Genomic DNA, 16,709 nt, shown 5'->3' with positions numbered 1-16,709 from the left:
TTTTTAAAAAAAAAGACCACATCCGTTACATACAGAGTTTTTAAATGTATTTATTCTGCAAATATCTGTAAAAATTATACAACAATCCTAAAGAGTATTCATAACGCTGAAACACTTTTAAACAATCATGACTTTTTTTTTCTTCTTTTTTTTATTACTGCTGTCAGAAAAAATGTACACAAAGGCAATGTGATGCTTGAACTACGGAATACGGATAAACGTCTCCTAGGCATGTCATCATTCATGAATTTTTTTTTTCCTTTTTTTTTTTTAAAAAGAGCTCATGGAGAGCTGTGCAGTATGAATCTTTTCGCGTACCTCAAACCTACATGATTCCTGGACGACTTCTGCGCATCATTAGCAAACATTCATACAGTCCATCATGTATGTGTCTGTATCTGTCTGTATCTGTCTCTCTGTCCGTCCTACTCGGAGATGACGTTCCTCTCGCCCTAAAAAATGGGGCGTAATAATAAAAAGAATCTGTCCCGTGACACTTTTTTTTTTTTTGTTGGGTTTAAAAAAAACAAAAAACAAAACAGAAGGACATCGAGTGCTGGATTCTTCACAAATCTCCAGTAAAAGGCCTCCTGTGGTGGACATCCTACAGCGAGACATGTCTGTCACTCTCACACACACACTCCCTCATGGTCCCGCACACCGCCGCGTCACTCGTCACACTCTGAAAAATGATCACACGAGATGTTTAGTAATAATGTAGCTTGTTTACTAATACACACGTGACATTAGGGGTGGAGCGATACGAGCAAAATATCACATCACGATTCTCAAAGGCATTTCCACGACACACGATATGCATCATGATGTAGAGTTCTGCTCACAAACTGCCAGCAGTTGCGTTAAATAACTTATTTATGATAAATGTATTAATTTTGTATATCTAAAAAAGGCAGTTCATCAAGTTGCATGTTAAACAGAAATGCAATTTTATTTATAAATTAAATTTAAAAATTATTAAACCATGAAAATGTACCTTTATATGGATTCATTTTTCTGGACAAATTATTCAACCATGAAAACTCCAGTTGAAATTATTTTATGACATTAAGGATCAGCTGAGACACAGGCTTCAGTGGTCATATTTTTATTTATTTTTTTTTAATTTCTCAAAATTGAAAAGTGACCACCATGATCTCATGCAATCTTATTTGCATAAACAAAATGAAAAATATATCCTCTATGCATAACAATATGCCTCATGAATGAAAATCACGATAGTTGACATTTCTATGATACAATGTGCATCATGATACATCAGTTTACTAACAAACTGCCAGCAAAGGTCATGTTAATTTTTTTTAAAAAACTGAAACTAAGATTGATAATTTTATTTAACGTTATACGAAAATAAGGATTTTTTTTTTTTTTTTTTTTTTTACAATTTTAAGTACAAATATTCAAATCAGCTGCTTCTAATCAGTAAAAAAAGTAAACAGTAATTGTTATTTAAATTGTAATTGTAATAATTATTTTTCAGATATATCGTCATATCGCCCTACCCTAGTTTATTTATTTATATTAAAAAATGGTATTATATCATCATTGGATATACAGTTGATAATTAGGTTCCAGTTCTGTTTAAAATGCACAGAAAAAAATGCATAATACATTATTTTAAAAAAATAAATAAATAAAAAAAACCACTAAAGCCTGAACAGCCTGAAGTTACTGCACGATTGAGTCAGCTCATTACTTTGGAAATAACTGGCCTCATTTATCAAACTGGATATGAACAAATTTATGCTTAAAGTGTTTACACAAGAAATTTGGCATTCATGCAGATCCCGTAAAATTCGGAAAAACATTCGTATCCTACTCGTGCTAATGGGTGTGTGTAAATTTCCGCATCAGAATGTGAACTTCAAATTATGTAATTTGCATGGATTACTGCAAATCTGGAACATACTGTGGAGTTTATATTGCTTATTTTTATAACATTTATTTTTATTTAGCAAACACCCTTATGCAGAGCGACTTATAGAAGAGCTTTAGAGTCTCGATCAAAAACACATCCTCATGCTAGTTCACTCGGTCAGGGACTGAGAGCTCCATCAAGAACATTTTGAGAAATTCAGTCATTTTTTTAAAACAGCATTAATTAAAGAATATAAAAAAATAAATAAAGCGAGCCAACACAAACTCATAAATTAAGACAAATAAAACTAATCATTCAATTATGATAAAAGAAATGTAATCCTATTTTAATCATGATCTTGATTAGGTCTTGATTAAGGAATACAGGTTTACAACATGAATAATTGTGATAAATGTAATTTCAGTACAGAGAAAAACAATGACTTTATCATCTTAGCCATTCTTATGCAGTCCATTCACGACTAAAATCTTTAAAAACCTGCTCACCTGGCTCATCGCTGGTAGATACGTCTTCTCCTGTTGTCTTCTTCGCGGTCTGATCTTTACTAAGGTCCGTCACCGTCAGCTCCATCGGTTCCCCTTTCACGTCTCCTTCATCCCGGTGAAATGCTTTTAAGGCAGCTTTGCCTTTGGTTGCGCAGGATGAAGGCTCCACCTCCTCCAATTTCCTGTCCTCGGACAGTGGGTGTGCTTTCGCTTGCTTTGCAAACCATTTCCTGACCAGTTCCTCGGTCAACCCACTGGACTTGGCTAGCTCCTCCAGCTGGTTCTCCACCAGATTTCCATAGGCATTCAAATGTTCCTGAAGGACAGTGATGTTGCCTTTCTGGAAGTCCTCCTCTTCTACGATTGACTGATAGCTCTCGAGCCACTTGAGCTGGCCGTTCTTTAGGACGTAGCGACAGTCCCCGAACCAGCGCACCACCTCTGGACGTGGCAGTCCAGTTTTGGCGATTAACTCGTTGTACTGAGGGCTGCTAGGCCAGTGGGTGCGAGCAAAGGCTTGTTTAAGTAGATGGAGCTGCTCTGGTGTCTTCTTTCCTCGATTTGGTGTTTGGGATGGTGGTGGTGGAGGTGGTGGTGTGGATGTCTGAGAGACAGGAGAAGGCACTTTAGTCGTCTCTGGTTGTGGACTTCCTTCCATTTCACCTTTTCCATTGGCTTCGGTGACTTTCAGCATTTTGAGATTGATCTTTATTGGGTTAACCTTTGGCGCAGTTCCAGACGCATCCTCCTTGACCTGCTGGTTTGTTTCTGACGATTCCTCATCGTCTTGTTTTTCTTCTGCTGTCTCATTTTTATCCTTTTCCCCCACCACTTCTTCCTCATCCTCCTCTTCTTCTTCTTCCTCCCTCTCTGCACGTTCTAACTCCTCCTTCTTCTTTTCAGCTGCCACTCTCCTCCGCCGCTCAGCAAACCAGCCATGGATCTCGCGTCGAGTCATCTTGGTTTCTGTTCGTAACCTGTCCACTTCTTCCTCAGATGGATCAGAATCCTGGGAAAAGCTTGCCTCGAGGGCACGGACCTGGTGGGGCTCCCTTTCTTTGTACCGTATTGCTGTGAAGTCTGGGGACGGGGGTCGAGGTTGACGTCGGGTAGGCGTCGGTGGCGTTGTCTGCTGTTGCCGTGAAGGACTCAGAGGTACCTGCTGAGGGGTTCTAGGCCTTTCTGATGATGCAGAATTGTCTGCACTGTCGCCAGAGGCACTGGAGGCAGAAGAACTAGTGGCTGTTGAAGTTTGACCACCAGTGCTTGATTTTGAGCCCTTGTGATTGCGAAAGTGATAGCGACGATCACTGAACCACTTCCGTACCTCACGAACCGTCAGACCAGTCAGACTTATGAGCCTGTCCACCTCCTCTTGACTAGGGAACTGACTTATGAGAAAGCTTTCCTTTAAGGCAGATAGCTGTTCCTGGGACTTTTTGGCTTTATAAAAGCTGGGATCCAGGAAGCTAGCAGAGGGGAGAGTGCGAGAGTTAGCTGATGCTGGTGATGGGGACTCAGACTTACTTGGGGTGCCATCACTGGTGGTTGTTGGAGTCGGACTGGAGCTGGCTGTAACATTGGGACTATTGCTTCGGCTGCTCTTGCTTTCATTAGTGTTTCCTTTAGTATCAGTGCTGTCTTTAATATCAGCGCTACTTTTTGCTACAGTATTCTTAACATTAGTGCTGTTTTTGTTCTCATTAACTGTTTTGCCGTTGTTGCTAGGTGTACTGCTTCTGCCATTAGTGCTAGATGTGCTGACCTTACTGCTGCTGCTTTTTATTTTACCATTGCTGCTGACACCCATGCTAATCACGCTGGTGTGATTACTCGCACTACTGCTGTTTGTGCTAACACTACTAATAATACTGCTTGTGCTGCTGCTGCTGCTATTACCACTGCCTCCAGTGCTGCTACTACTACTGATGGTGTTGTTCCCACTATTGCTGCTTCCAACACTGCCCACCACCATGTTAAGCCCCTTATCAGCCACCAGGGCAGCAGCAGGCTTTGCCTGCATCATGGGTTTGGCAGCAGCCTGGGGCTTGGGTGTTACAGCCAGGGCAACAGGGGCACTGCTGACCTGTATCCCATTAGAGATCATGGGCTGTGTGACGATCACACCTCCTTGGCCAACCAGGCTGCCTTGCAAAATGTGAGGGATGCTGGATGTACCCAGGGAGGCCGGTAGGACTGTAATGGTTTGCTGAGAGGCGCTGTGCTGAGTCTGCCGCTGCTGCTGACCAGCAGGGGGTGCTGTCTGTATAATTGTGTTAAACATCTTCCGGCGGGCATCCTCTATCTCCTCTGGTGACCAGCTAATTCCTTGCTTAAGCCTCTGTGCTGTAAACCAGATTTTGATCTGCTCCTCTGGGTACTTGGTAACTACGGTGAGATAGCACAACTCTGCCTTGGTTGGGTATGGAAACTTGCTGAAGGATGTTTTCAGGAAACTGCTGTTATCCATGGATGCATTGTAGGTGGGAATGCTGCTCAAAGGAATCATCACCTTTGGTAAGTTTTTGGAGCTTGAAGAGGAAGAAGTTGAAGAGGATGAAGAAGTGGATAAAGAAGCCGAAGACGACTGCTGGTTGACACTTCTGTTCTGTACTACAGACACAACTTGGGTGATGGCAGTCTTAAGCATAGGAAGAGCTCCGGAACCATTGACTATCTGTATTGCAGACGGCAAAGTGACTTTGCTTGCCGCACCATTGTGTACGATTGTAGGGACGTGAGTGACCGAAACTGCTGGAGAATCGGCCGTCTCAGCTTGCTTCACAGTTGTGGATTCATCTGCGGCAGGATGAGAAACCACAATCCTCTTAGGCTCAGATTTCCCCTTGAGCATTTTCATAATGGGCGTCTTTGTGATGGAGATCTCCGATTCCTTGAAGCTAGTGATTTCACCAGGACCAGCGATGATGCTCTGCTCAACAGTGACCTTCCTATCCTTCCTCTTTAGCTGTAGTGTAGTGGTGACAGTACTGGGGTGCACCCGGGCGTTGTGCAAGGCAAGACCTTCAAATTTTGCCGCACTCACCCCACAGTCCACACAGAGAAAGCAAGGGTCAGTGCGGAATTCTGGATGACCACTGTAGACGTGATCAAGGAAGAGGTTCAGGTCATGGGTTTCAAAATTACATGGCCTGCAGGTGTAAGTGCCATTATCTTTTTGGGCATTACTTGTGTCCTGCCCTGACGATTCACACAAACTATGGAAGGCTTTTTCACTTGCCTCTACCTTGTGGGAGAAACTGCTTTCCTTGGCAGAGGGAGAGAGCCTACCCTGCTCAAGATCATCCTGTAGATGCATGGTTTTTATAGGAATCATGCAGGGAATCGTGGACTTCCTCTTGCTAGCCATGGTTCTTGATATGGTAGCTCCACCAAAATGCCTCTATGTGACTAAGAGTCCACTTTTATAAACTGTCCATGGAGAGGAGGCTGGTGTGGAACATGACCGTCAGCCCACAACAAGTACTCCTCCTCTTTTATGGGCACGTCGGGATTGTATTTAAGGCATCACAAAACTGGCCTGTAAAGAACAAAAAGCAACTATAAGTAAAGACCCCAGTGATAAGTTTTTCTAGTTAAATATCATCAGAGAGGTGCTATAAACACTTGAAGGTACTTGAGGAAAGAGGTAACAATATTACAAACACAAAATTCCTAACAGGCAGAGAGAAAAAAAAAAAAAACCAAGCTTATGCCGGTTGACGAGATGACTCCATGAGAACTGAATCAAACTGCAATTTAAATGCAACCTGCAGAAATGTTCGGATTTATAAGCTACCAGCTGAGTATATAAGCTTACTTATAATATATTATATATAATTACTACAAAATGAACATAAGCGCATGTCTATGTTCATAATAATTTAGTGTTGATCAACTGACCTATGTGTAGATCTGAGCATCGGTACAGTATTAAAATAAAACAAATCATTCGGCTTGCCCAAACACAAACAGAAAATACTCAATAGATTTGAAAAAAGTCTCATTACGATCAGCCTGAAATGTGAAATGGTGACGCACGGCTGCATTTATACTGCTAATCAATTCCAATTTTTTTCTGGGGACTTCTGACACAGATCAGAGGGTAAACAGCTCAGATCAGATTTTTTTCAACATTTGATACAGGCCATGTTCAAATGAGGTTCTAAATCTGAAACATATTTGATATCTGGTTATTTTCTTGTTAATTCTGAAGTCAGGGAAACAACATTTAAAAAAAAACACTGCAGGGTAGTTCCCGAAACCAGGCTGTCTGCAAGAACTTCTCGGGAATTTCATCGGGCCACGGCAGAACAAGGATACAGCTGGTCATGGCTCCAATGCCAAAGGAAAATTAAAGGCTTTAATGCAAAATACAAAGATTGTTAACAACAGAAACTCTCGTTTCTATAACCTGATTTTACTGGTACAAAGTTTCTGTTTTCAGCTGCGCACTTTCTGTTTGAGGAAGCGTATAAACACAGGAATTGGATAAGGCTTTAAGTATAATGTGTGTTACAATACTGGAATTGTGCGTCACAATGGCCACAATGTAAATGCAGCCTTGGAGACAACTCTCAGGAGATATAGAGACTGTAGATCGCAGTGTCATGCTATTCAGGGCGAGAAAGCAATCAAGGGTTACATTTACGTCTGCCAGAGTTTCAAAGAACCTTTTACGGCCTCTTGTTGAGTTTTTCGAGTGCTTGCAACCAGCCAGTTCCCTCCTCCTGCTCCTTCTTCTCATTGTTACCACTTTCCCTATACAAAACGAGGACCTAAAAAGGGACTGAATCTCGCTAATCACTCCAGCACAATGTCTGAAGAGCTTATACTTGACTAATTTGAGTTTCAAAATAAGCTGAAAGGACATTCCAGCAAACCCTGTTGCTTCTTCTTTCTGTGTCTCTTTCAGCCACCTAATGATAAAGCAATTCAAACAAAGTGTGCTCCTGTTTAATCCAGCCCAAGTTCTTTAATCTTGATTAGCCTTGACAGTTACAATTCCAGTTAGATATTTGGTAGAGTGAAGCAAGATACACAAACGCAAACAGATGAAGGTCTTAAATAATCTGTATGGTTTCTGAAAGACTAGAGGAAAAAACAAATACAAAGACGTTCGGACAACGGTGGCTATGTTTACATGCAGACTAATATTTCATTAATAATCCGACCGAGACCTCAGGTGTATAGAGTAACCCGGATTCCTGTCTGATTGAACGAGGCGGATAACCCTTTTAATAATATATAATAATAATTTAATAATAAGTAAAGGTGTAATAGCCGTGTAAACCTTTGTGTTTGTTCACTATCGGAATCTGTGTGTGAGTTCGATGCATGTGTGTTTGAGACACAATGTGCTCCTTGTGCAATAAAATAAAACAGTTGTGTAAGAAAACAGTGTGTGTTACACATTTTAATCTATTTGAAACAATCTTGAGGTTAGGTGCATGTCAAATTTACATTCTGAGGCTGAAGCAGGATACGGCTTCATGTTAATAAAGTTGGCTCACCATTTGAAATTCGTCAGATGCTCAGTGAGGACACAGCAGGGGCGGGCGATATGACAAAAATATCACATCACGACACTTCAGGACATTTCTACGATACACAATATGTTTAACAATATATGTATATATGAATAACCATGAGTAATACTCTTATTTAATGTCTAGAAAAATAAATAACTTTTTTTAAGTAGATTTTTTTTTATCATTACAAACTGATCAGAAGAGTTGATGTTAAAAATTCTTACTGAATTTTTTAAAAATGTAGAAGGTTTTACAGAATTTCTCTCATTTTCAGTGTAAAATTTATTTTTGTACATAAAAGTTTCATTAAACTTAACTTCCCCACAGGTTTATTATTATTATTATTATTTTTAAAAACACACAAAACTGTTTTGCTGGAAGTTTATTAACAAATCCATATTTCGTTATACATATCATGTATCACAGAAATACCTTTAAGAATCGTGATATGATATTTGATTTTTTTCCTCATATCCCCCACCCTTTCAATCTACACAGAATGGTAAAGTGTTATCTAAAGATGGCATGAGACCACTTTTTTCTTTTCCGATACAGAAACTGAAACCTTGAGTATCAGCCAGTATCAATATCCATCTGATAGTTTTCTTTAAAAACTGCTACACTTTAATTTGTTATTAAAACTGAAGCAGGTAAACTGTTCCAAAAATAAACGTCTTTTCCAAATCCAGTTCTAATCTTTGCCATTTGTTACAGATTCCGTTGTTTTTTCCAAAATCCGATCCACTTTTTTTTTTTTTTTTGGCCGCTGGTTTCATTTCAATACCAGTACTGGGTATCGGATCGGTGCCATCTGTAGTGTTATCCAGATATTAGCCTAAATATCACGCAAGTGTTTGTGGTGTACATTAATAACCGAAAGGAACCAGTTCATGGCATTAGCTAAAACTCTGATTTAAAAAAATCACACTAGCCTGCTAGCACTTAAATTGTTTACATCCTGACACGTCCGATTCCAAGTGTATATAATATCGAATTCTTTATTCTTATAATTGTGATTTAGACACAGTGTAAGTCTAAACGTCCAGAGCACCACCTGCTCATATGACACTTATGTCTAATTCATTCAGTCAGAAGCTGGTCAAGTCATCGGAGATGCTGCATATACTTAAGGTACTTGAAGATACTTGACCAAAGAGGCGTCAATATTACAAACACAACATTCCTAGCAAGCTGAGAGGAAAAAAAAAAACCCAAACCCAAGCTTATGGCGGTTGACGAGACGACTCCATGAGAACATGAGATCTGGATCAAACTGCAATTTAACTGCAACCTGCAGAAATGTTCGGATTTATAAGCAACTAAGCAACCAGCTGAGTATATAAGCTTACTTTATATATGTAATTACTACAAAATGAACATAAGCGCATGTCTACAGTATGTTCGTAATAATTTAGTGTTGATCAGCTGACCCATGTGTAGATCTGAGCATCGGTACAGTATTAGAATAAAACAAATCAATCGGCTTGCCCAAACACAAACACGAAATACTCAACAGATTTTTTTAAAAAAAAGTCTCATTATGATCAGCCTGAAATGTGAAACGGAGACGCACGGCACAGCTGACCCTGCGCTTTTATCCGATAGTGGATGCAGAAATGCAAAATACACGTTTTTCATAAAAACAAAAAAGGATGTTACTCATTTTTGCATACAGTTAACTGATTTCAATTTCACACACTCAAGTACAGACAGACTTGTTTTTTTTTTTGAGCACGTGGACCAACGGCTCGTGTGATACCGTCCAACAGCACGGATTAACCCTCGGTATTTCATTATATATATATATATATATATATATATATATATATATATATATATATATATATATATATATATAATTTTTCTAGTTAAAAAATAGCAGGTTTTTCTGACCAAAGACACCCCAGTCACGCCCACTTGTTTTCTATTGGCTCACAAGAACGATACTACAGCTAGAAAAAAATATAAAAATAGTTTTGGAAGCGTTCTTGTGTTATTTTCATAATTCTGGGAAAACGCTAAAAAAATTTTGTTGCCTCATATCCACGTTAATCTCGCAATCGTTCAATTAAACGCTCTCTCAAACGTGTATGTCCCGTGTCTTGCTTTACAGTAGCAGCTCGTTGGAGGCAAACATTGTTCGTTAGTGCATCGTATGTCGAATGCTATTGGCTGTTGAGTAAATCAGTCACACACTTCAACACGCCATCGATCTCACTTCCTGCTTGTAAAGGAAATACATCAACATCCGGAATTAAATTATGGCTCTGTACTTTAAATCAGCTGAATTTTTTCCAGGTGAATTCTATTAGTATTATTAGCGAAGTTTTCAGGTTTCTCTCGTATCGTGTCAAAAACCGTAAATATGACCGCTAAAACTGTAAATACTGAAGTATTGTAATGTTATTAGTTACTGGAAGCAAGCAGTAGAAGAGGAAAACATTTTTAAAATATTAGCTCATATGTTATTAACAATGTTAAAGTTAAGAACTGACAAGAAGAACAGATACTAGAACTCATTGAGTAACTAAACGTTTATATTTAGATAGCACGGGTGAGGTTAGGCACGGTGTGGTAAAGGCAACCGTACAAAAATTGCCATATTTTTCTAACAGCGTTTGAAATCCGGCCCAAAAAATGACCCAAACTGAACAAATACATGTGTGGAATTTAAATTTTGCGCCAAACATACGGTACGAGTTCTGGAAGAAGCGTTCTGGAAGAAGCACATAGTCATCATTCCACGCTGATATGTGGGCCAGATGAAGTAAGCGTAGGAACTTACTGCGTAATTACTCATCTGTTACACTCGATCATGTAGAGTTTTAAAGGAAGCTCCAACATTAGCTCCATCCGAGAAGAAACATACTGACCAAAGTACAGGGAAGAAAAAAACAAAAACACAATTCACTGCCAACTCACTTATAATGGAAGTCAAAGGGCAAAACATTTATACAAAACACTGTTTTATAGCAAGATTTTTAGTGTATAAACTGTGGAAATGATGGAACTACTTTTTTCAGAGGAAACATTCCCAGTGTAGTTGTGTGGCTCTGACAGCGTAGGGATACAACCAAGCCTTCAGGAAAGCGCAAAGTAACCGGAACTACTTTTCTACAGCATTGCTCGAGGACAGATTTAGTAAAAATTTGTCACATTTACCTCATCTGAGCACTTGTATTGTTTATAGTAACATATTTTAAACAGTTAGTGGTGGAATTCAACATCTGCCCTTAGACTTTCATTATAAGCGAGTTATCGGGTTTTTCGTTCTTTCTGTACGTGATTTATTCTCACCACTAAGAAATCTTTCCGACAACTTAAACATAGTCACTACAGATGTGGTAGATAGCGACGACGGCGAAAGACGCCGGAGTATTCCTTTAACGCGAGGTCATGATAACGACACGCAATCCTAACAAACAGACGACATTTTCACCAGAAATGGATCACGAAATGGATCGTGGATCATGTGATCACACGGATATTTCAAGGCCTTGACAACAACCCAGCGGTGTATTTTTATTCTTCGCTCACAGGTTCTTTGATCCTCTTTCGGTTGGGTTACAATCCCCGCGGCTTAAGGAACGAAGGAAGGAAGGAAGGCAGGATCTGATACGATGGAACCAGACGAGCCCTTTTCTTTCTCTCCTCTCTTCCCTAGAACCCAGGAGATGGAAATGCCCTCTGGTTTTGGCCTTGCTGCCACTCAGTTCTGCATGACGGGGCACGGCCTCGCCAAGCCTGCTGGGTCACATGACCAACACAAAAGGGGGTTGCGGAGTGGGCAGAGCCTACCATCGATCACGTGGGTTGAGCCTGAGGGAGGAGGAACGAGGGAGTGAGAAGAAGTGGGGGGTTGGGTGGATCGGCTCGGGCTGGGGTGAACCGGAGTGTGTGTGTGTGTGTGTGGTGTGTGTGTGTGTGTGTGTGTGTGTGTGTGTGTGTGTGTGTGTGTGTGTGTGTTGGCGGGGGTTGTTAACTGTCACCGGGCAGAGGAAGCGCTGAGGTGTTTCTGTAAGGAATTTTCAGCCCTGATTCCCGCCCTCCCCTCCAAAAAAAAAAAAAAAACCACCACACCCACCCACCCCCAGTCAAACAATCTCACGGTCATTCTTTCTCTCTCTCTTTTCTGTCTCTGTCACTCCCTCCCTCCTTCTTCTCCCCCTTTCTCCTCCTCCTCCTCCTCCTCTTCTCTGGCACAGTGCGAAGCCTCTGGAATGTTCTGCCTTGGTCCGTTCAGCCAGCAGCCAACCTGAGAACCACGCTGCTTGTTTAACGGATCAGCCGTAGACACACTCGCAGGTACGAACAGCGAACGTCGGTTGTGGAAATTCCGGATGTGTATCGGCTCAGAAACCCGATGTCTGCATGTCTCGTTTTAAATGCGGCGTGAAACCAACAGGGAACCGACATGTGGTTCCTGCAAGATGTGTCACGAAAATATTCATCCCTGATCAAAAAGCAACTAAACTATAAAGATTTCGCCCAAATCACCTCACGATCGCTCCTGTTCTGTTCGAGCACGTCAAAACCGACCCCCTCGTAGTCCACGTCCATGGTTACGCATCAATTCTACGTTTTTCCTCAATTTCGTAATTAATCTCTACACGACTTCTTATTGTGGATGACGCCGCCATGCACATGTGGGCAGGAAAAATATTAACCAATCATATCACGTCATATCATATATATATATCGTATTATATCACATCACGTCTCCCCTCCCCCCACAGACGTACCCCCTATCTCAGAGTGAAATCTCCAAGTCGCGATTTCTGTACTACGTTCTCTTGACCCAGCGAGGAAAACCACAAAGCTGATAAATGTGAGAATTCCTGTTTGGCTGTAGCTACGCCGTCTGTTTCGTGTCCCCAAATAGGCCCCGTCACGTCTCACACATCTCCGAAGCGCCATGCTGACCCGAGCCACGTGACTCTGTCCCCTCCGTAACCCCGCTGATCTATTTTAGAAAGTGTTCATCAGGGATCTACGGTCCAGATGGACAGATGGATAGACAGACAGATAGATAGACAGGTTTGAGGTTGTCCAACAGTGTGTGTGTGTGTGTGTGTGTGTGTATGTCCATGTGTCCGTTCCACCGAGTGTGTGAAGAAGACGAACCCCCTCCAAAAAAAAAAAAAAAAAGAAGGAGGCTGATTCGTTCCCTTCCCCCACCTTCGCTCTTTCCTCAACAAGTTCGGCCCAGTCTGCAGGGAGACAGGTCGACTACGCCACTGGTGTGTTACTGTCCCTATGGCAACGGGCCACCCTCAACCCCCCAGACTCTCCCTCTCCCGTTTCTCTTCGTCTCTCACACACACACACACACACACACACACACACACACACACACACACACCATTACGTTCCTGGCTCTTGCTGGCTTGTTTTTTCCTCACGCTCCTGTGAGCGGAGAGTCCAGTCCCTGCTCCTATTTCAGCGCGGTGTCCATGTCTCTGAGGTGTGGCCGTGGTCGTGCTCGCCTGCGAACTTATCGTCGATGGTTTACCGCCCCGTTTAAGCGCCTCACGGTTTTTGCGCGCGAGCCTGAACCGGGTTCACGCGCTTGAGCAAGAGTGTGTTGCTTCATTCCATGATTTCATCTCATTTCTTCTTTCTGAGCATACAGGTCAAAGTGGGTTAAAAACTAAACATTTCCTTCATTTAAAGCACCTCTTTCGGGGTTAAAAAAAAAATAATTAAAAAATCAACACGGCCCTGTTTCAGTGTGCGCCAGAAGCCTTTCATTGATGGCTTCATTTGCTTTTCAATGAGCGAGTGCAGTGGTGTAAAAGCTCCCAGAAGAGCGTCAGCAACATCACACCAGCCGGTTCAAAGGTCCTGATTAACGTCGGACCATAATTCTCAAGGCACTGCCCAAGCTGAGAATCTGCTCTTCCCAGCACCTAAGGTGTTAAACCTCAGTTTTGGAAGAAAAAAAAAAAAAAAGAGAGAGAGAGAGAGAGAAAGGAGGATGAGAGGAGGGGAAAAAATGGCGGCACACCACGCGCTGTGCTGTCCAACCTAAAATGGCTGACATCACAGTCTCTTACCCAGCGAGGCAGTGCAATGCCAGCGCTGGAGCACAGGGGCCCGTCCTGATTTTAGCGCCGCCGAGCCCTACTCGCTCGCTCGCTGTTCACTCAAAGGAAGCTTTTCCAGGTTTGGGGATTGTTTGTAGATTTGCACTCAGCTACCCTGAACTGTGGAAAGAAAAAATGAGTCCAACAAAAACAAAGACTGCACAAAACACACACCAGCGAAGAAAAAAAAAAAAAAAAAAAAAAAAAAAAAAAAAAGTGTCATATCCTGTCTATGCCGAACTCGTTCTGTCATCAGATTCCCGACATCAGCGTCACTTCGGTATCAAGCACAGCGTTGTGCAATACAGCAGCCCGAAACACGTCCGGATTCACCTGATATCTCGTGTTGGAAAGATGAAAAAATAACGTGATGAATAACGCTCTCGAGAAATGGACGTCGTTTCTCACCGGCAGGATTCAGTGCTAAAACTTTCTGTGTTAAATCTTTACAGAAATAAGGGCAAGACATCGGCGGGGTGTGATCATATGAATCAGATAACGCTGCAAAAGTCTACTATTTTCATACGTTTAAATGAACAGAGACTTACACAGAGTCTGTCTCTTAAATCATTAATCACAGTGACACTGAATTCTCAAATCTGATTGGTCAGAAGGTGTTGATTAGTTTTCTAGAACAGCAGCTCTGACAGTAGCGCAGGTTTATATTAACGCGCTCTTTCTGATACGTTATCGTTTCTATAGTAACAGCTCTTTCACAGGGAGAGTAGTCGTTGATATGGTGAAGCTTTCTCTAAGGACAGGTTTACTGTTTAACATTTATGGAAGGAGTCTCCAGTGTCAGTGCTTTGTAAAGCTGTAACTTTTCAGGAGGAGTTTATTTTGTTTTATTGACTTCATAGAGAGAGAGAGAGAGAGAGAGAGAAAGAATTTAGTGAGGGAACGAGCGTTTATAGCTGCTATAACGTAAGCGAGAACAGGAACTGATTTGTTTCACGGACCACAACATTAAACGCAACTATAAACGGATAAAAATGACAGCCTGTTCAGGACTAGATTAAAAGTTGGAATGGTTGCTAAATTGCTGTGGTGTAAGAGGAATAAAACATCAGATACGCTGTTATCGGGTACGGCTTACATCACACCACCCTGGCGTTGATTATTTTCCGATTACGGTATGCCATGCTGTGTTTTATTCCTTCTTAGCGTGTGTGAAATATAGAAGTGTTTTATACAGTAATGTACGTGAGTTTATTCCAGTTTTAAACACAGTGTGATGAAGGACAGGTGACAAGGGTTTTAATTGTATTCACCATAGTATCGTTTTGGTATCAGGTCAAAATTAGAAATCGTCATTCAGCCAAGCGAGAGTGTGTGTGTGTGTGTGTGTGTGTGTGTGTGTGTGTGTGTGTGTGGACTGGCCTTGTTCCCAGCACTCGCACACGCAATCTCATGGCCTACCGCTCATTTAATGCTTTGCATATTAGGGAGGTGAAACAAACACGGGTTTAATTGTAAGCGTGAACTCAAGAGACTCGCTCACACTTGAACGCAGAATTTAAAACGATTTATAAAGACTAGGAACGAGAACATGTGAGAACTCAGAGCTCAGAACTCCTGGCCAGGAGTGTGACAACGAAATGATAGGCGATGATTGTTAATGCCTTATTATTATTATTATTATTATTATTATTTTAAATTCTCATCATGACCATCAAAGAAGGAGAAGGCGCAGGTGGAGAAATGGACTCATTACTGCAAGAATGATTAGTTTGATCAGTTTTACCATCAATAATCAGCCATGTATTATTATATACACATATAAATAGATCATATTTAATATATTTATGATATAATAAACTTATCATATGGAGCAGTAATGACACAGATACTGGGTTAGTTTTACATACAGTGAGTTTGCATACAAAAACAAACTCAAACCTCAAAAAATCTGGCTTATACCCCCCATATAAACACACACACACACACACACACACACACCTCCTGTCGCCATTTTCCACCACACACTCCCTGCACTGAACCACACCACAGCCAAAACCAGGCGCATACACAACTCTGCGCCACAACTACACACACACACACACACACACACACGCATACACATACATACACACACCTCCACATACACACACACACATATATACACAAACACTTAAACACAAACTTACCTACCGCGCGCTCGCTTTCAAAACGCAGTCACCCCTTCAGGCTTTACTCCACAATAAAAGCGTAAAGTGAGATAAATAAGGCGGTGTGTGTGTCCCGCAGGGCTGGAAGGGGCCGCGGGTGGGAGAGCTCTGCGTGACTGGAGATGCTGGAGCGACACACACACAAAAAAAACACCCCCTTTTGCTTTCGCGTTTATTCCAATCGCTGGCGCTTGAAAGAAGGGAAAAGAAACTACGTACGGACGTACGTGCGTGCGTGCGTACGGACGTACAGACGTAAGCCGGTCACGTGGTCCTTGCGTCACTGAGCCCCCTTTCACCCCCTCCGAGCCCCCAAATTTAGTACAGAGCTCACTTATCCATACTAAACAGGATCCGAGATTAGACTTAGTTTAGTAATCCATACTACTATACTAAATAGTGTGCCAAACACTACTGAGTCTATTTAAACAGCTACGTATACTACCCTACTAAATAGTACGTAAAAATGTCATTAATCTCATCAGAATAAAGTTTAATTAGCCAATTTTTAGTAATCCATACTACCGTACTAAATAGTGTGC

General features: G+C 41.5%; 1 protein-coding gene across 2 annotated transcripts; it reads right to left on the bottom strand.

Moving 5' to 3' along the window:
• Positions 1 to 30: 30 nt before the first annotated feature.
• Positions 31 to 16,412, bottom strand: zhx3b (zinc fingers and homeoboxes 3b). 2 transcript variants are annotated; one of them, XM_026945110.3, is made up of 3 exons: positions 16,147 to 16,412; positions 2,383 to 5,923; positions 31 to 682 (listed from the first exon to the last, which is right to left on the bottom strand). In XM_026945110.3, the coding sequence occupies exons 2-3, from the start codon at positions 5,750 to 5,752 to the stop codon at positions 669 to 671; spliced, it is 3,384 nt and encodes a 1,127-aa protein (XP_026800911.3). In that variant the 5' UTR covers positions 5,753 to 5,923; positions 16,147 to 16,412; the 3' UTR covers positions 31 to 668. The 2 variants fall into 2 exon arrangements, with proteins under 2 accessions (XP_026800911.3, XP_026800912.3); XM_026945111.3 differs by having other exon boundaries at positions 16,151 to 16,412.
• Positions 16,413 to 16,709: the final 297 nt, after the last annotated feature.

This window comes from Pangasianodon hypophthalmus, chromosome 16, assembly GCF_027358585.1.
Source record: "Pangasianodon hypophthalmus isolate fPanHyp1 chromosome 16, fPanHyp1.pri, whole genome shotgun sequence".
Taxonomy (NCBI): domain Eukaryota; kingdom Metazoa; phylum Chordata; class Actinopteri; order Siluriformes; family Pangasiidae; genus Pangasianodon; species Pangasianodon hypophthalmus.
Note: the sequence above shows the minus strand (reverse complement) of the source record. Positions and strands in the feature narration are given on the sequence as shown.